The sequence below is a fragment of the Oncorhynchus clarkii genome, chromosome 24, assembly GCF_045791955.1.
Source record: "Oncorhynchus clarkii lewisi isolate Uvic-CL-2024 chromosome 24, UVic_Ocla_1.0, whole genome shotgun sequence".
NCBI lineage: Eukaryota > Metazoa > Chordata > Actinopteri > Salmoniformes > Salmonidae > Oncorhynchus > Oncorhynchus clarkii.
The window spans coordinates 27572296-27593170 of record NC_092170.1 but is presented as its reverse complement, the minus strand read 5'-3'; the positions used below and the strand labels follow the sequence as shown (position 1 = coordinate 27593170).

Genomic DNA, 20875 nt, shown 5'->3' with positions numbered 1-20875 from the left:
CACCCCTAAACCATCTCTACAAGCGCACACACGTGTAGACAGACACAAACACACCTCCATCCTCTCTCGCTCTCTCTCTCCTCATATAATTGAAGCCAAATGACACTGCTCTCATCAAACACTTGCAATGAAGCCGCATACACACACACACACGCACACGCACGCACACACACGCACACACACACACACACACACACACACACACACACACACACACACACACACACACACACACACACACACACACAACAGTACTTATCTGTGTTTCTAACTATCAACTCTCCTCTGATTTCACCTGTGTTATCCACAAAAACCCACTGGCCATGGTTTGGAAGGGTGGAACTAAACTAACCTTGGCTGCCATGAACTGTCCGAAGCCAGGGGGAAACGTTATCGTAGACACAAGCAGAGTGACCAGGGCTGGGTACAGCAGACGCCTGAGAGGAGAGAAGAGGAGAGAGGGAGGGAGGGAGGGAGGGAGGGAGAGAGAGAGAGAAAAAAGGGAGGGTGAGGGGGAGAGGAGAGAGAAGGAGGCAGGGTGAGAGGGAGGAGAGAGAGAAAGAGAGAGAAGAGCAAATAGCGAGGGTGAGACGTGGAGTAGAGGGAGGGGAGAGAGAGAGGAGAGAGGAGAGACACACACCGGGATACAGGTACTCTCTCTAGGACCCAGTAGGGGCCACTGTCTAATGTTGATGACTTACTTCTTCATGAGAAACTTTTTGATGGTCTTCTGGTTCCTGATTAACTGGACTATCTGTTTGTTCAGGCAGACAAACAACGCCCCGCCAAGACCACTGGCAATACTGTGGCGAGAGAAGAGGGGGAAGGGAGGGAGGAGGGTGAGATTAAAAGGAGAAAAAGACAGGTGTAGAAAGAGAGAGAGAGACCTGTTTATATAAGCTTGTGTTTTAAGTAAGTACCCAAGTATGTGTCCACTTTGTGGAAGTTATAGTAGGACAGAGAAGCAGAGTTTCTCCAGCCACCAGAACCAAGTGGTAGCAGAGCCTAGAGCTGGGACGATGAACTGAAAATTACTGACACCTGCATGTTCAGTGACTTTGCTACACAACGTTCCTGTAGATTGTTCTAAAATCATTATTTGGTCAATAGTAATAGCCTATACGTTGTGTTGATCTGCCTGTCCCGTTTCGCTGTCGGCTGCTGTGGGAGGCTCTCACTCCCTCACCCCATTATGTGAGGAGAGAGAGATGTACAAGTATACAGTGCATTCGGAAAGTATTAAGACCCCTTGACTTTTTCCACATTTTACAATTGATCAAATAAAAAATGATCCTCATCAATATACCTTTTAGCCCATAATGATAAGGCAAAAACAGGTTTTTAGACATTTTTGCAAATGTATAAAAATAAAAACATACTTTATTTTCAGAAGTATTCAGACCCTTTGCTAGGAGACTTGAAATTGAGCTCAGGTGCATCCTGTTTTCATTCATCATCCTTGAGATGTTTCTACAATTTGATTGGAGTCCACCTGTAGTAAATTCAATTGACTGGACATGATTTCGAAAGGGGTCTGAATACTTTCCGAATTCCTTGTATGACCATTGATCAGTGTAGGCCGTAGCATGGTTGATGCGCTCGCAGAGCAGAGCACGCCATTTTCAGGGAATAGAAATGGCCTACATCAAACTGGAAAGTTGTTTTAGGACATTAACCCATATTTACTGATAGATTAATCAATTAACCTACATGGTCATATAGCCAAAAAGAAATCAGGTTACACATCAGAATATCAATCATGCATTCCCAGGATATGTTAGATGAAAGAGCTGACTTTTTTAACCATAGGCTACCATCTCAGTTGTCCTACTTGACACTGGAAAAAACAGCCCTGCCCCAAAAACGTTAACTTTGTTGTTTGTCGTTGTATTTACTGTTAAAGCAAATAGTTACATTTATCACAATATGGATTTTGTTCATATCACCCAGCTCAAAGTTCCCCCTCAGTTACAGCCAATTACTGTATATGAATGCTCATAAATTCAGAGGCAACGAAGAGCTTACTGGCTAACAGAGGCAACAAAGAGCTCACTGGCTAACAGAGGCAACAAAGAGCACACTGGCTAACAGAGGCAACAAAGAGCACACTGGCTAACAGAGGCAACAAAGAGCTTACTGGCTAACAGAGGCAACAAAGAGCTCACTGGCTAACTGAGGCAACAAAGAGCACACTGGCTAATTGAGGACAACTTAGACTCACCCAAGGACAGCGAAGGCTGGGAGCTCCTGGAGGTCAAAGGGGAAGTCCTGACGGAAATTGGTTGGCAACAGAGCTGTGATGGTCACTGTGTAGGAGAGAGGGATAGAGAGAGAGAAATAGAGTGATTAATCGTTATCAAAATGTTTTTAAAGGGCTATATCAGTGTTCCCCAAACTCAGTCCTGGGGCCCCCCTGGGTGCACGTTTTGGTTTTTGCCCCAGCACTACACAGCTGATTCAAATAATCAACTAATCATTAAGCTAAGATTATTTGAATCAGCTGTGTAGTGCTAGGTCAAAAAACTAAATGTGCACCCCTTGGGGTCCCGAGGTCTGAGTTTGGGAAACACTGGGCTATATACAGTACAGACCTTACCTCAATGTTTTATTAAGGCAATATACAGTATACACAGCTAACCAAAATTGGTTCTATGAAAGTTACCAGAACATTTGTTATGTTGTGGCAAATGTTCTCATAACACAGACTGTCCAGTTGTGCTGATGATTATACAGTGTTCGTATAAAACATTAGCATGACAATGCAAGGATGTTACCAGAACACATATAGTCTGTTCTTTAAAGGTTTCCAGAATGTTTCATTAGGTTGTGGTAACAGTCTGGTGGGAACATTGTGGGGACATCACAAAAGATATGTGACCCGTTTCAGGAAACTAGGCATATGTTGCGGGTCACTACTTCACACGAGAGCCATTTTAACGTAATCTTTTTTTTTATATCAAAATGTGTTTTAGCCACAGAGCCTTGTTGGTTTAGCCACAGAAAAAGCAAGCAACATTCCCGCTAGCCATGATTGCTGAGATAATGAGTGGGCTGGACATGCCGAGAGATGAGTTCGGATTGGTCTGCCATATAGCACACATTTTGTCTATTTGAGCTGGTCAGTATGTGTAGGTAGTCTTGTCTAACACGGCTTTTAAAAATATATATATTGCTTAGTAGAGTTGCATAAGTGTTGCTCTCCACTTTCTGGAGGACCGAGTTTTGAAATCAGTGGAATTAGCGTATGATAGCTAAGGAGATGGAGAAAACACCTGTCTCCGGATTACATCTTCAAACTATAGGCAACAATGGCACCCGTGACAGGGAGAAGCATCCAACCATGATGCATTCGGGTAAGATATTCTAGCTAGCTACATTTTCAGATATTACATGTTCTAATTTTGACAAAGTAATTTTCATTTCAAGTTAAAGTGTACTGTTAGCTAGCTAGCTAACGTTAAGCGTATGATCTTATTATTCGTATCTCAGAGGCATTAGCTTGGCTAGTTATAGCCTAATGTTAGCTAGCTAACATTGATCCTGGTTGGTTAGCTACCTGCAGATTCATGCAGGGTAGTAACATCATGAGTTGGGATTATGGTTCATTGTTTGGCTAGCTAGCTAGCTAACGTAAACTCGTACACCGCCTTGGTCTGTACAATTGCCCTTATTTTAGCGCCCCAAAAATGTAATACTTCCAGATCAACTGTAATGTCAATACCATTGTAAAGCACAATTTCTCCCCTTTCCAACAAAATCAATTACATGACTTAAACGCTGCCCGTTTCTGCATAATTCAAGCAGGCAATGAGCCCCGTCGGGTCTTTTTAAAAATTGCGGGTGGGGAAGCAAAACTAATGCGTGATAGTGAGAAGGAGAGATGTCGTGTGAGAAAATTGCTTTTTTTCACTCGATCTGTCCAACTTATCACCTTATTGCCTCTAAAATGTAAATAAAACACTATAAAGAGTTTATATAATGTGTCATTACATACCTATTTGGTTTGTGTCGAATTTGAATCGGGTTTTTAGGGCGGTGCTAAAGTGATCTTAGAAGTAAACAGCGGCTTTGAGAATGATGATCGCATGCAATGATGATGAAAAAAATGACTAGGTATCCCCCCTTACCCCCGTCACTGTCCATTTCTTGTTTTTAAAGGATGATAGAATTGCTACACCTGGTGGAGAGAGATTGTAAGACAGAAATAGTTGCTTTATGCGTGCTGTACGTTACGACATGCCACGTCAAGATGTAACGGAGGGTCAGTTTTTTCAACTTTTCTCCAATACTATAGAGCCATTACCATGTCGATCAACGCTTAAATAGAAACCTAGTTCACACCCCTGATTTTGACGTCAATACAGTCACTACAATATCATTCGTTTTCTTCGTAGCCTCGTTTGAATGTTGCGGTTGCGCACATTTGTACGGAATGGGGTGTGTTAACGTTACATGTCTTAACAAAAGACTCCACTATGCAAGTATCCATTGCAATAGAATGTCACTGCGACAACTGTTGATAGACGTAGCCAGTAAATTCGCTCTGGCTATCTACTCTGATTTCAGACGGGTAAGAAAGTCTAGCTAGCTACATTTTCAGATATTACACGTTTCTAATTTTGACATAAAGTATTTTCATTTCAAGTTAAAGTGTACTGTTAGCTAGCTAGCTAACGTTACCTGTATGACCTTATTAGTCATATCTCAGAGCCATTTGCTTTGCTTGTTATAGCCTAATGTCAGCTAGCTAACCTGGTTGGTTAGCTACCTGCAGATGCATGCATGGTAGTAACATCATGAGTTGTGACTATGGTTCAATGTTTAGCTAGCTAGCTACATCTCTTAACAAAAGACTCCACTGTGCAAGTGCCCATTTTAATAGAATTTCACTACAACAACTGTTACCCAGTTAACTTGGATGCTTGACTGCTGTTGTTAGGACAGAAAGCTTGGATCAACCCTTAAAGAGATTGGTGGAGCTAAAGATTAAGAGGGTGTGAACGATGCTGAATGGGTGTAGACAAAGAAGAGCTCTCCAGTACTTACCAAAACATTCAAAGTCCATTATCTCTAAAGTCTATCAACTTCCAAAGCAGAATAACTTTCCCATTGTTCCTCAAATGCAGTGCTTGATATACTATTCTGTATCTTTGCGTCTCTGCTTTTATGCAATGTGAAAAGCACAATTTCAAATGTTGCTACATAAGACCGAATCAAGGCGGTCGGGCACATATGTTCCCAAAACAAAACAAAAAGACTGTCCTGTTGTGAAGATGATTATATCATATTTATTTTAAGGTGCAAAAAATATTCACCTGATGTTAGAGGAAGCACATTTTTTTCTTTAAAAGTTCCTTACACATTTCTTTAGGTTGTGGTAACATTGCAAGGACATGACAAGAGATATGTTCCCAAAACACAAAAACTGTCCAGTTGTGCTGATGATTACAATGTTTCTATTAGGTTGAAAAAACATTTGCCTGATGTAGCAAGAATGTTCCGATAACAGATTTTGTATGTTCTTTAAAAGTCCCTTAAACATTTATTTAGGTTGTGGGAACATTGTGGGGATATGACGAGAGATAAACACAAAATATGTCCAGATGTGATGGCATACTTACAATGTTTGCATCAGGGTGCACAAAACATTCCCTCAATGTTCTTTCTAAGTTCCCAGAATGATAAGTAACATTTTTTAAGGTTTCTTTCATGTGTTAGTGTTATCTTACTGTTGAGAAAGTTAGTTGAACAACAAACCATGTAGAAATTTGGAATCACATGACAATTTATTAAACATTTATTGTAGAAACATTTTTTTCTGTATCTTGTTGATCGTCTCAAGCTGAGATCAGACCTGAGAGATTTTGAGTATTAACCCTTGAAAAAATCCACTGCACCACTGGGATGGGACTGACACCAATATGAAACTGTTAACACCTTTACTGTGACTTCCAGGTAGTGGTCTTTGACTTTGCAAAAGAGAAGATAACTAAATCTAGAAAAAAAATATACTCTATTATTTCTTACTCTACCAATCTTCTATATACACTCAGTGGCTAGTTTATTAGGTACACCCATCTAGTACCGGGTCGGAACCTCCTTGCCCCCAGAACAAACTGAATTCTTCAGGACATGGAAACGTTGCAGTTGGATATAGGGGGGCGCTATTTACATTTTTGGATGAAAAACGTTCCCGTTTTAAACAAGATACTTTGTCACGAAAAGATGCTCGACTATGCATATAATTGACAGCTTTGGAAAGAAAACACTCTGACATTTCCAAAACTGCAAAGATATTGTCTGTGAGTGCCACAGAACTGATGTTACAGGCGAAACCCAGATAAAAATCCAATCAGGAAGTGCCGCATTTTTTGAAACCGCCTCATGCCAATGACTCCTTATATGGCTGTGAATGAGCTACGAATGAGCTTACGTTTTTCACGCATTCCCCAAGCTGTCTACAGCATTGTGACGTCTTTTTAGGCATTTCCATTGGAGAATGGCTGTAAGGTGGTCACATGGTGTCTCCCGGACAAAATCTCGCGTAAAATACTGAGGTAGCCATTTTTCCAATCACTTCTTATGAGAAAACAATTGCCTTGATGGATATATTATCGAATATATATGTTAAAAACACCTTGAGGATGGATCCTAAACAACGTTTGCTGTGTTTCTGTCGATATTATGGAGCAAATTTTGAAAAAAGTTTGGCGTTATAGTTGAAGTATTTTTCGGTCGATTTCTCAGCCAAAACTCATGAACAAACGGGACTTTTTTCGCCTACAAAAATATAGTTTTAGGAAAAAAGGTACATTTGCTATCTAACTTGGAGTCTCCTGAGTGAAAGCATCTGAAGTTCTTCAAAGGTAAATGATTTAATTTGGTTGCTTTTCTTATTTTCGTGAAAATGTTGCCTGCTGCCAGCAGAGCCTAGCATAGCATTATGCCATGCTAAACTTCCACAAATGCTTGTCTAGCGTTGGCTGTAACTCATATTTTGAAAATCTGAGATGACAGTGTTGTTAACAAAAGGCTAAGCTTGTGTTTGAATATATTTATTTCATTTCATTTGCGATTTTCATGAATAGGAAAAGTTGCGTTATGCTAATGCGCTTGAGGCTATGATTACGCTCCCGGATACGGGTTTGCTAGTCGCAAGAAGTTGGTATCAAGGGACCTAAAGTATGCCAGGAAAACATTCCCCACACCAGTACACCACCACCAGCCTGTACTGTTGACAGCAGACAGGATGGGGCCATGGACTCATGCTACTTACGTCAAATCCTGACTCTGACATCAGCATGATGCAACAGGAACCGGGATTTGTTGGACCAGGTAATGTTTTCCACTCCTCAATTGTCCTGTCTTGGGGGTGGCGTGCCCACTGGAGGCGCTCCTTCTTGTTTTTAGCTGATAGGAGTGGAGCCCGGTGTGGGTTTTGCATTCCGAGATGACGTTCTGCACACCACTGTTGTAATGCGCTGTTATTTGACAGTGTGTATGTAGCCTGCCTGTTAGCTTGCACAATTCTTGCCATTCTCCTTCGACCTCATTAACGATCTGTTTTCGCCGTCAGGACTGCTGCTGAATGTATGTTTTTTGTTTGTCGCACCATTCTCTATAAACCCTATACGTTGTCAGGCTTGAAAAGCCCAGGAGGCTTTACCACCCTGAAAGTCGCTTAGGTTACTCATTTTGCCCATTTTAATGCTCAATCGAACAGTAACTGAATGCATCGATGGCCGTCTACCTACATGCCACGGCCACGTCCGTAGGAGCGAACCATTTTCGTGTACCTAATACACTGGCCACTGAGTGTATACCGTACTATTGGGATGTTTTTATATTTATTTTCCCTACAATCTTCATTTCAGAAATCATGTAAAATGACTGCCTGGCAGATTGCGGTGAGATGTACATAGATGTGTATATGTTCTAAGACACATACTACTACTACTACTGTACTACTACTACTGTACTACTACTACTGTACTACTACTAAAACCTCTCCCTCAACGTCAGCAAGACAAAGCAGCTGATTGTGGACTACAGGAAACAGATGGGGCGAGCACGCCCCCATCCACATTGACGGGGCTGCAGTGGAGCGGGTCGAGGGCTTCAAGTTCCTCAGTTTCCACATCACCAAGGACTAAAGGTTGAAAAGATTTGGCTTGGCCCCTCAGATCCTCAAAAGGTTATTCAGCTGCACCATTGAGAGCATCTTGACTGGCTGCATCACTACGGGTCCGTTGTGGGCCGTTCAGCATTTTTCATGCTGTGGTTGGGAGCGGGGGCGGTCACATAAATACACATACAGGTCCAGTTTTGTCCGTTCTGCTGCACTAGGTGAGAGAAGAAAATTGATGCCTTCCTCCTATACCCTACAAAACTAGAAAGGTCCTAGTACCATCTAAAATATGTATTTTCCAGAAGCTGAAGTTTTGTTCATTTTAGAATCTGTGAAAGGTGAAAATACGTATTTCCAGACATTGAAAAAAACGTATTTTCTGGTCATTAAAAAAAACGTATTTTCTGGTCGTTGAAATCTGGTTTATTTTCAGTTTTGAAGTAAAGGTGAAAAAGCGTTCTTTCCGGATGTAGAAAACACTTATTTTCAGTTCGGAATTAAAGTTGAAATTAGGCCATTTATTGAACCAATCAAGGCTGGTCCAGACCTGACAAAATCTGTACCAAACATAAACGGTTATGATTGGTTCAGATTTGGCCTTCACCGGACCAAAAATCGATGTCAGAAATCAAGGCTGGTCTGGACTGGACCAAAAGAAGAAGCCCAAAAGACATTGGTGTCAGTCCGTGCTTACTGGGGTGCAGCTTACAGTGTGGTCCTGCAATGGAATTTTATGAATGCCCATCCATCTGGTAGACCTACCGTTTGTAAAACACCAAAAAAAGACGGACTGTCCGGAAAGGACCAGAAAAAGACATCGGTCTTGTGCTTACTGGGGTGTAGCCTACAGTGTCGGCCGCAATAGAATTGTATGAATATGTGGTAGGACTAACATTTAGAAAACAGGCAGTTGCATTGGCTTTATTAGTCCTGATTCCTGTGACTAATCAATTTGACTATTTAAGCTCTGAATATCAGCTACACAACTTTATCAACTTTATCCTCAGCCTATTATTGTCACATGCGCCGAACAATTGTCATTGTTTTTGGAAGAAATATGTGAGGTGTTATGTGTTGTTGGAGGTGCTGCTTGGTCAGTTTAGCTCGGAAAATGCCATCTTCGTCAAGCTGCCACCATAATCCTGCCTAATGGGAGGGCCGGCCAGCCCTGTGCATAAACATCAGTCAAGGATATTCGTATTATAATTAAATTTGGTACACATGTTGCAAATATTGTCAAGACTCAACTTATGCAAGAACATTCATGGTGGTGCTATAACGGGCACATCTCTTGATCTATTTGACTCAGAATGATGACATTTGGCACGCATGCTCAGGGATATGAGTCTAGCTAAACCACCCTATATCTCAGACACCACTGACCCGATACTGACGAAACTTGGGTGAATGATGCATCTTGCCATAGAGATCCTGCATTTACAATATTACACTAATTAGCCCAAGAGGGGGGGGGGGGGGGGGGGGGCGCTATAGTAATCCACTGTAAGTTAGTCACATGAGATATCTCAGAAACTACTGGCCTGATTTTGGACAAAACTGATGGTGAATAATGCGTCTTGCCATAGAGCTCCATAATTTACACTTATTGGCCCAAGGGGGGCACGGCATCATTCATGGGGGAAGACATGTTTATTGTTGCCTTGTTTGTTATCTATCCTGATTGCCTAGTCACTTTTACCCCTTCCTACATGTACATATTACGTCAACTACCTCGTATCCTTGCACATTCACTCGGTACCGGTACTCCTTGTTTATAGCCAAGTTATTGTTATTTATTGTGTTAATATTTAACATTCTTATCTGCAAATGTTCTTACTTTTTAACTCTGCATTGTTGGGAAAGGGATCTTAAGTAAGCATTTCACGGTAAAGACTACACATGTTTTATTCGGCGCATGTGACAAATAAAATGTGAATTGATTAACATTCTTTGGATAATATCCTAATAAAATAGAATGATTTACGAAGATTGAAATGCCATTTCTTTAAAAGTTTTGCAACTTCATATAATAATTTAATATTATACATCAATATAATGTGCCTTGGTTAGGGAGGTGACCAAGAACCCGGTGGTCACTATGACAGATCTCCAGAGTTCCTCTGTGGAGATGGGAGAACCTTCCAGAAGGACAACCATCTCTGCAGCACTCAATCAAATCAGGCCTATATGGTAGAGTGGCCAGACGGAAGCCACTCCTTAGTAAAAGGCACATGACAGCCCGCTTGGAGTTTGCCAAAAGTCACCTAAAGACTCTCAGACCATGAGAAACAAGATTCTCTGGTCTAATGAAACCAAGATTGAACTCTTTGGCCTGAATGCCAAGCGTCACGTCTGGAGGAAACCTGGCACCATCCCGACAGTGAAGAATGGTGGTGGCAGCATCATGCTGTGTGGATGTTTTTCAGCGGCAGGAACTGGGAGACTAGTCAGGTTGAGGGAAAGATGAACAGAGCAAAGTACAGAGGCATCATTGATGAAAACCTGCTCCAGTGCACTCAGGACCTCAGACTGGGGTGAAGGTTCACCTTCCAACAGGACAAAAACCCTAAGCACACATCCAGGACAATGCAGGACTGGCTTTGGGACAAGTCTCTGAATGTCCTTGAGTGGCCAAGCCAGAGCCCAGACTTGAAACGGATCGAAAATAGCTGTGCAGCGACTCCCCAAATACAGGTGTGCCAAGCTTGTACATACCCAAGAAGACTTAAGGCTGTAATCACTGCCAAACTACTGAGTAAAGGGTCTGAATACTTATGTAAATGTAATATTTCAGTTTTTTATTTGTAATACATTTGCAAAAATGTCTAAAAACGGGGTTTTGTTTTTCTTATTGTGGGGTATTTGTGTGTACAGTAGATTTATGATGATTTTTTAAAAGGCTGTAACGTAACAAAATGTGTAAAAAGTCAAGGCGTCTGAATACTTTACGAATGCACTGCAGAACATTGTAGCAATGCTTTGAGAAATACTTCCATTATCGTTGAAGTTTGTTTTTAGAACAATTCTGGATCATCATGTCATAAACTTACAGAATCATTTTATAAGAGTCTTGCAAGAAGTTTGCTGTTATCGGTGTTAGTAGTAATGTCTCCCTCATCATTAACTGAATATTCCAGGAATGTTTGTTGTTTGTTGTTATAGGTGTTAGTAGTAACGTCTCCCTCAACATTAACTGAATATTTTGGAAAGAATATTGTAGGTTGAAAAATTATTCTAAAGTTTCTTCTTTAAAACGTCAGACTTGATTTTCCCTAATGAAAAATGTATCAACCCCTACAAAAATGTCCATTAATCATAATCCACTTATTAATTCACATTTCCTGTTGCTGCAAGATTATTTTCCTGCTGTGAGAAACTGGTCCCATTAAGATCCTATGCCTGGATAGGTGTCTCGGATATCCATTAATATTAGTGAAATATTCCAGTGATGTTTTCTCAGAACTAATTTAATTGAATGCAGATGATTGCTGAAGAATGTTTAGGGAACATTATTGGAATAATTATGTCATAATGTCACACTGTAACGTCATGAAAGCAGAGTGGGAATATTCCCTGCTTGTTGTTTTGCATGTTTTTGATAACATCTTCATCAACATTAGCAGAACGTTCACGTAATATATTCTCAGAGCCATTTCTATTGCTCTCACATTTTCCTGTGTCAGTATGTTTTAAAAGTACTTGTACATTGTGTTATACATTACCTGGAAACCTAATGAGAATGTTTGGGGAATGTTCTGCTGTGGTTGTTACAGATGTTGTTCACAACATTTTAGTGAACGTTATGAGAAAATTCCAAGTATAATACATTTAAAACACCTTAAAAAACAATATTTGGTTATCAAAAACATTATTGGAATGTTTTTAGGATGTTCTCATCCTAAAGTTTGATAAAACCCGAACTATAACATAAGTTATTGGTCTGGGAATGCTCCCAGTTTGCTGGGTACACATGTAAACATGTCTTACCCTCGTCTCTGTTCCACACGGCCAGAACTCTGTACATGAAGGCAGTGACGGTGGCAGCGAAGAACCCTCTCCAGTAGTTCCTCACAGTGAAGAAAGTAGACATTGCCTCAATACTGAACAGCAAACCTATCACACACACGCATAGGCACACACAAACACACACACACACACACACACACACACACATTACTTAGAAACACACAGGAAGATTATTAGTAACTATGCCCCAATCAGGGGAGTGACGGGTGTAAGACTATTTCCAAGATAAATGCACAACGAAGAGGACTAAAGTTCAAGAGGACTAAAGGTCAAGAGGACTAAAAGTCAAGAGAGGACCATGGAAATAGTGTTTTTCCTCTAATAGGGAAATATTGATCAATGGGTCAGAGAAGTGGGAGGAATTTGTCTAGGCATTGAGCCTGAAACAGGATACTTGTTATTTGGCCATTGGCCCAGTTTTTCTCCCCCTGATTTGCTTTGGGGTCTGTGTTATTGAAGAGTAGCATCAACTGCTAACAGGGGGGAAGAAGTAAACCTTCTCCGAACCAGCCAGTGTATCAGTCAGTGAGTGTTATGTTGGTGCCACTCACCTCCTATAGGGGCAGCGAAAACACAGCTCACCCCAACAGCACAGGCAACTGACAACAGCTCAATGTTCCTCGACTCATTCTGTAAGCACATTGGGAGAGGTGTGTTTACATTTACAGACACACACACAAACACAGCCTGCGAGGTAGGCTGTTGTCAGGATGGATGTAGGCCTAGTAGTGTGGAAGGAGGCAGACAATGATGCTACATTTTTCTGCACAAGGTCAGGGCTTTTATGAGCAAAAATGGGGAATAAATAAGCATGAAAAGTAGGCTACTACATTATTTACAAAATAGTCAACAGAACGAAGAGCAATATCAACTGGATTTAAATAAATAATTCAGCCCACTGACCTCCCCTTGGGCAGGCCTCAGTAATGCCTGTTAGCAATTAGCATGCACAACAGCAAGTATAGCCCAACATATCCCTGTCACAGCTGTTGTGACAGGGGAAAATTGGGATAATGCATTTCACCATGGAATATATAATTTCACACCAACAGGTTGGCATGAACAGTTTAAACATTGCGCTCTCCAACGCACCTCAGTTTGCCTGTCACAACAAGGAAATATGAAGAATTCTTCTCCAACTACCAGGATAAAATAAAGTAAGCAAGCATTTATATTTCTTTAGCTTTGCAAGAGCGCTAAAGTGTTCATTCCCAAACATGATTACATTGTAGGTAATATTTGAATGAACAAATGCATGGATGGAAGAGTAATTCATGTGGAATCGCAAACAAAAGCCATAAAATGAGGTATATTCATATACAGTACAGATACAACACAGAGAGGAGGGGGGAGAGAAGGAAAATATTAACTTCTTATGGCTGGGGGCAGTATTGAGTAGCTTGGATGAATAAGGTGCCAAGAGGTGCCCAGAGTAAACTACCTGCTACTCAGTCCCAGTTGCTAATATATGCATATTATTAGTATATTTTGATAGAAAACACTCAGTTTCTAAAACTGTTTGAATGATGTCTGTGAGTATAACAGAACTCATATGACAGGCAAAAACCTGCGAAAAAAAATCCAACCAGGAAGTGGGAAATCTAAGGTTGGTCGTTTTTCAACTCATTCCCTATTGAAGATACAGTGGGATGAGTCATGTTGCACTTCCTAAGGCTTCCACTAGATGTCAACAGTCTTTAGAACCTTGCTTGATGCTTCTACTGTGAAGTGGGGGCGAATGAGAGGGGAATGAGTCAGAGGTCTGCCAGAATGCCTTGAGCTCGTGACGCTCGTTCACGTGAGAGCGAGCTCTGTTCCATTGCATTTCTACAAACAAAGGAATTCTCCGGTTGGAACATTATTGAAGATTTATGTTAAAAACATATTAAAGATTGATTCTATACTTCGTTTAACATGTTTCTACGGACTGTAACGGAACTTTTTGACTTTGGCTCATAGTGAACGCGCTTCGTGAGTTTGGATTTGTTTACCAAACGCGCTAACAAAAGGAGCTATTTGGACATAAATGATGGACATTATCGAACAAAACAAACATTTATTGAGGAACTGGGATTCCTGGGAGTGCATTCTGATGAAGATCATCAAAAGTAAGTGAATATTTATAATGTTATTTCTGACTTCTGTTGACTGCACAATATGGCGGATATCTTTTTGGCTTGTTTGGGCTCTGAGCGCCGTACTCAGATAATTGCATCTGCTGCTGCTTTTTCCGTAAATCTTTTTTGAAATCTGACACAGCGGTTGCATTAAGGAGAAGTGTATCTAAAGTTCCATGTATAACACTTGTATTTTCATCAACATTGAGTATTTCTGTAAATTGATGTGGCTCTCTGCAAAATCACCGGATGTTTTTGGAACTACTGAACATAACGCGCCAATGTATACTGAGATTTTTTTATATAAATATGAACTTTATCGAACAAAACATACATGTATTGTGTAACATGAAGTCCTATGAGTGTCATCTGATGAAAATCATGAAAGGTTAGTGATTAATTCTATCTCTATTTCTGATTTTTGTGACTCCACTCTTTGGCTGGAAAAATGGCTGTGTTTTTCTGTGACTTGGCTCTGACCTAAAATAATTGTGTGTGGTGCTTTCACCGTAAAGCCTCTTTGAAATTGGACACTGTGGTTGTCACGTTCTGACCTCTATTTCTGTTGTTTTGTATTTATTTAGTATGGTCAGGGCGTGAGTTGGGTGGGCAGTCTATGTTTGTTTTTCTATGTTTTGGGGCATTTCTATGTTTTCGGCCTAGTATGGTTCTCAATCAGAGGCAGGTGTCATTAGTTGTCTCTGATTGAGAATCATACTTAGGTAGCCTGGGTTTCACTGTGTGTTTGTGGGTGATTGTTCCTGTCACTGTGTTTGTTGTCACAGGATAGGACTGTTTTGCGTTTTCACATTTCTTGTTTTTGTTAGTTTGTTCATGTGTAGTGATTTATTAAAACATGAATAACCACCACGCTGCGCTTTGGTCCGCTTCTTTTCCTCCTACAGACGAACGCCCTTACAGAATCACCCACCGCAACAGGACCAAGCGGCGTGGTAACGGGCAACAGCGGCACAAGGAGGAATGGACTTGGGATGATGTGTTGGACGGCAAGGGTTGCTACACATGGGAGGAGATCCTGGCGGGAAAGGATCGCCTTCCATGGGAACAGGTGGAGGCAGCGAGGAGAGCAGAGGCAGCCGGAGAGAGGAGCCGGCGATATGAGGGAACACGGTTGGCAAGGAAGCCCGGGAGTCAGCCCCAAAAATTTCTTGGGGGGGGGCTAACAGGGAGTATGGCTACGCCAGGTAGGAGACCTGAGCCAACTTCCTGTGGTTACCGGGGGGCTAGAGAGACCGGGCAGGCACCGTGTTATGCTGTGGAGCGCACGGTGTCCCCAGTGCGGGTGCACAGCCCGGTGCGGTACATTCCAGCTCCGCGTATCGGCCGGGCTAGAGTGGGCATCGAGCCAAGTGCCATGAAGCCGGCTCTACGCATCTGGTCTCCAGTGCGTCTCCTTGGGCCGGCTTACATGGCACCAGCCTTGCGCACGGTGTCCCCGGTTCGCCTGCATAGCCCAGTGCGGGCTATTCCACCTCGCCGCACTGGCAGGGCGACCGGGACCATTCAACCGGGTAAGGTTGGGCAGGCTCGGTGCTCAAGAGCTCCAGTGCGCCTGCACGGCCCGGTCTATCCATCACCACCTCCACGCACCAGCCCTCCGGTGGCAGCTCCCCGTACCAGGCTGTCTCTCCGGCCCATCCTTGCAGGGGCTCTCTCCTCTCCAGCGCTGCCGGAGTCTCCCGCCTCTCCGGCGCTACCAGAGCCTTCCTCCTCTCCAGCGCTGCCGGAGTCTCCCGCCTGTCCGGCGCCTCTGCCGGAGCCTCCCGCCTGTCCGGCGCCTCTGCCGGAGCCTCCCGCCTGTCCGGCGCCTCTGCCGGAGCCTCCCGCCTGTCCGGCGCCGCTGCCGGAGCCTCCCGCCTGTCCGGCGCCGCTGCCGGAGCCTCCCGCCTGTCCGGCGCCGCTGCCGGAGCCTCCCGCCTGTCCTGCGCCGCTGCCGGAGCCTCCCGCCTGTCCGGCGCCGCTGCCGGAGCCTCCCGCCTCTCCGGCGCTACCAGGGCCTTCCTCTTCTCCAGCGTTGCCGGAGCTTCCCGTCTGCCCAGCGCCAGCTGAGCTTCCCGTCTGCCCAGCGCCAGCTGAGCTTCCCGTCTGCCCAGCACCAGCTGAGCCTCCCGTCTGCCCGGCGCCGCCAACGCCGCCCGTCTGCCCGGCGCCGCCAACGCCGCCCGTCTGCCCAGCGCCGCCAACGCCGCCCGTCTGCCCAGCGCCGCCCGTCTGCCCGGGGCCGCCAGTGCCGCCCGTCTGCCAGGGGCCGCCAGTGCCGCCCGTCAGCCAGGGGCCGCCAGTGCCGCCCGTCAGCCAGGGGCCGCCAGTGCCGCCAGTCAGCCAGGGGCCGCCAGTGCCGCCAGTCAGCCAGGGGCCGCCAGTGCCGCCAGTCAGCCAGGGGCCGCCAGTGGCGCCAGTCAGCCAGGGGCCGCCAGTGCCGCCAGTCAGCCAGGGGCCGCCAGTGCCGCCAGTCAGCCAGGGGCCGCCAGTGCCGCCAGTAAGCCAGGGGCCGCCAGTGCAGCTGCCCCTCTGTCCAGAGCAGCTGCCGCCCCTCTGTCCCGAGCTGCTGCCGCCCCTCTGTCCCGAGCTGCTGCCGCCCCTCTGTCCCGAGCAGCTGCCCCTCTGTCCCGAGCAGCTGCCCCTCTGTCCCGAGCAGCTGCCCCTCTGTCCCGAGCAGCTGCCCCTCTGTCCCGAGCAGCTGCCATCGCCCCTCTGTCCCGAGCAGCTGCCATCGCCCCTCTGTCCCGAGCTGCTATCGCCCCTCTGTCCCGAGCTGCTATCGCCCCTCTGTCCCGAGCTGCTATCGCCCCTCTGTCCCGAGCTGCTATCGCCCCTCTGTCCCGAGCAGCTGCTTCACCTCTGTCCCGAGCTGCCCCTCTGTCCCGAGCAGCCCCTCTGTCCAGTGGGGTCATTGAGAGGGGTGGTCATGGTGAGTAAGCCAGGGAGGCGGACAATAAGGCGGACTAAGACAATGGTGAAGTGGGGTCCGCGTCCCGCGCCAGAGCCGCCACCGCGGACAGACGCCCACCCAGACCCTCCCCTATAGGTCAAGGTTTTGCGGCCGGAGTCCGCACCTTTGGGGGGGGGTACTGTCACGTTCTGACCTCTATTTCTGTTGTTTTGTATTTATTTAGTATGGTCAGGGCGTGAGTTGGGTGGGCAGTCTATGTTTGTTTTTCTATGTTTTGGGGCATTTCTATGTTTTCGGCCTAGTATGGTTCTCAATCAGAGGCAGGTGTCATTAGTTGTCTCTGATTGAGAATCATACTTAGGTAGCCTGGGTTTCACTGTGTGTTTGTGGGTGATTGTTCCTGTCACTGTGTTTGTTGTCACAGGATAGGACTGTTTTGCGTTTTCACATTTCTTGTTTTTGTTAGTTTGTTCATGTGTAGTGATTTATTAAAACATGAATAACCACCACGCTGCGCTTTGGTCCGCTTCTTTTCCTCCTACAGACGAACGCCCTTACAGTGGTGGGATTAACAAGAAGTGTATCTTTAAAATGGTGTTAAATACTTGTATGTTTGAGTCATTTTAATGATGGGATTTCTGTTGTTTTGAATTTGGCACCCCCTGTACTTACACTGGCTGCTTTCTTGGGAACAGGAACAATGGTGGCCCTTTTGAAGCATGTGGGAACAGCAGACTGGGATAAGGTTAGATTGAGTGTGTCCGTAAACACACCAGCCAGCTGGTCTGCGCATGCTCTGAGGACGCAGCTGGGGATGCCGTTTGGGCCTGCAGCCTTGCGAGGGTTAACACGTTTAAATGTTTTACTCACGTCGGCTACAGTGAAGGAGAGTTCGCAGGTTTTGGTAGCGGGCTGTGTCAGTGGCACTGAATTGTCCTCAAAGCGAGCAATGAAGCTGTTTAGTCTGTCTGGGAGCAAGACATCCTGGTCCGCAACGGGCTGGTTTTCTTTTTGTAATCCGTGATTGATTGATGGTCGAAGCAATCTTGAAGCGTGGAATCAGATTGGTCGAACCAGCGTTGAACAGACCTGAGCACGGGAGCTTCCTGTTTTAGTTTCTGTCTATAGGCTGGAAGCTACAAAATGGAGTCATGGTCAGCTTTTCTGAAAGGAGGGTGGGGGAGGGCCTTATATGCATCGCAGAAGTTAGAATAACAATGATCCAGGATTTTACCAGCCCTGGTTGCACAATCGATATGCTGATAGAATTTAGGGAGTCTTGTTTTCCGATTAGCCTTGTTAAAATCCCCAGCTATAATGAATGCAGCCTCAGGATATGTGGTTTCCAGTTTACATAGAGTCAAATTAAGTTTGTTCAGGGCCATCGATGTGTCTGCTTGGGGGGGAATATACACGACTGTAATTATGATCGATGAGAATTCTCTCGGTAGATAATGCGGTCGGCATTTGATTGTGAGGAATTCCAAGTCAGGTGAACAGAAGGACTTGAGTTCCTGTATGTTGTTATTATCACACCATGCCTCGTTAATCATAAGGCAACCCACCCCCCCGCCTCTCTTCTTACCAGAAAGATGCTTGTTTCGGTCGGCGCGATGTGTGAAGAAACCAGCTGGCTGTACCCACTCCGATAGCGTGTCTCGAGTGAGCCATGTTTCCATGAAGCAAAGAACGTTAGTCTTTTATGTCTCTCTGGAATGCTACCTTTGCTCGGATTTCATCTACCTTGTTGTCAAGAGATGACATTGGCGAGTAGTATACTCAGGAGCGGTGTGCGATGTGCCCGTCTCCGGAGCCTGACCAGAAGACCGCTTTGTCTGCACCTTTTACGGCGTCGTTGTTTTGGTTCGCCGGCTGGGATCCGATCCATTGTCCTGGGTGGTGGGCAAAACAGAGGATCCGCTTCGGGAAAGTTGCATTCCTGATCGTAATGATGATGAGTTGACGTTGCTCTTATATCCAAATAGATATCCAAATAGATATAGCGATAGTGATAAGATGTACTGTGGTTTAGTTGTGAGGTTAGGGTATGGAAGTGAAATACTGACAGAGGCATGTATAGTGTTGAAAGCTTATTAAGAACATATTGGTAACAATGTGGTAACGTGTGTGTACAGGTGTAGTTTACCTCATAGATTCCTCCAAACAGAGACATGAACTTGCAGAGAAGTGCAGCACCAAGACTGGCAATGTGAACAAACGGACTCTAGAGAGGAAGAAAGAATGACGTGAATTATTTCTTAAAACACCTGGTATATATATTTTTGTTACATACTTAAAGAAAACCACATCACACTTAAACTTCAGTTTCACTCACCCCGGAATAAAAACAAGTCACATTTTGCCAAAAGGGTCAATTGTAGTCCAGAGGTTTAAAACAGAAACATATTGGAAAGTGTGACACCCACCAGGAGACTAACCGACTCCTGGTGTTGAGAAGAAACACTTCTCCCCAATACAACTAGTCTCTTTCTCTCTCTCCCTCTGCACTTTGTTTACCTCTCAGAGAGGAGGAAAGGTGTCCAGTCTTTCTCTCTCTCCCTCTCCCTCTCCTTCTCCACTTTGTTTACCTCTCAGAGAGGAGGAAAGGTGTTCAGTCTTTCTCTCTCTCCCTCTCCTTCTCCACTTTGTTTACCTCTCAAAGAGGAGGAAAGGTGTTCAGTCTTTCTCTCTCTCCCTCTCCTTCTCCACTTTGTTAACCTCTCAGAGAGGAGGAAAGATGTCCAGTCTTTCTCTCTCTCCCTCTCCTTCTCCACTTTGTTTACCTCTCAGAGAGGAGGAAAGGTGTCCAGTCTTTCTCAATTCAATTCAATTCAAGGGCTTTATTGGCATGGGAAACATGTGTTAACATTGCCAAAGCAAGTGAGGTAGATAATATATACAGTGAATATATAAAGTGAAATAAACAATAAAACTCTCCTTCGCCACTTTGTTTACCTCTCAGAGAGGATGAAAGGTGTCCAGTCTTTCTTTCTTTACCTCTGTTTCACTCCCTGTTTTAACACTCACTCATGACCACTCGGATATGTCTCTCTCTCCACTTTTCAAACTGTCTGAAAGGAGGGAGAGGTCTACAGTCTTTTTCTTTCCAAAATGTATGCACTCACTGCTTACTGTAAGGCACCCTGAATAAGAGCATCTGATAAATCACTAAAATATCAAATGTAAAAATGTTTCCCTCCCTGTTTAACACTCATTCATAGCCTGAACCCTGCTGCTGAAGTCACTGCTGGGCATCTGTCATTTATGCCACAACAGAGCAGAGTGGAGTAGAAGTGCTGAAGTGTTATTGTCTAGACTCTAGAGGGAGAGATGCTGGGGGAGGAGTCACCCTATGTGTCCTGTCATTTAAAAAATTGTAATTTAACCCAAGCATCATCATTCTATCCCTCTCAGGACAGTAGGCTCACCTGTAAATGCAATTGGTTTAATGCATTCACTGTCTCATACAGTATAATTAACGCTCGCACACACATCTCACATGTACATCTTCTCAGAAACATGTGTGTACACAAACACCCTCATCAGTGTGTTCATATACGTCTCCTCTCCTCCAATGTATCATTGACTAATCTCAGCTCTTTCAAGATTAAAATGATAAAATTTTCTTTCCCTCTTCCACCTCCCGTCTCCTCTCTACCATCCTTCATCCCCCTCTCCTCTCCTCTCCTC

The 20875-nt window shown here is 44.4% G+C and overlaps 1 protein-coding gene across 1 annotated transcript in view; it reads right to left on the bottom strand.

The window, feature by feature from the left end:
• LOC139382803 (chloride channel protein 2-like) overlaps positions 1–20875 on the bottom strand; it is a 67581-nt gene that overhangs the window by 25824 nt on the left and 20882 nt on the right. The window contains exons 6-11 of the mRNA XM_071127020.1: positions 19332–19409; positions 12706–12784; positions 12116–12241; positions 2222–2306; positions 702–803; positions 353–437 (exon numbers count right to left, since the gene is read on the bottom strand). Of these exons, the coding sequence (XP_070983121.1) occupies positions 353–437; positions 702–803; positions 2222–2306; positions 12116–12241; positions 12706–12784; positions 19332–19409 (555 nt within the window). The remainder of the gene's footprint in view (positions 1–352; positions 438–701; positions 804–2221; positions 2307–12115; positions 12242–12705; positions 12785–19331; positions 19410–20875) is intronic.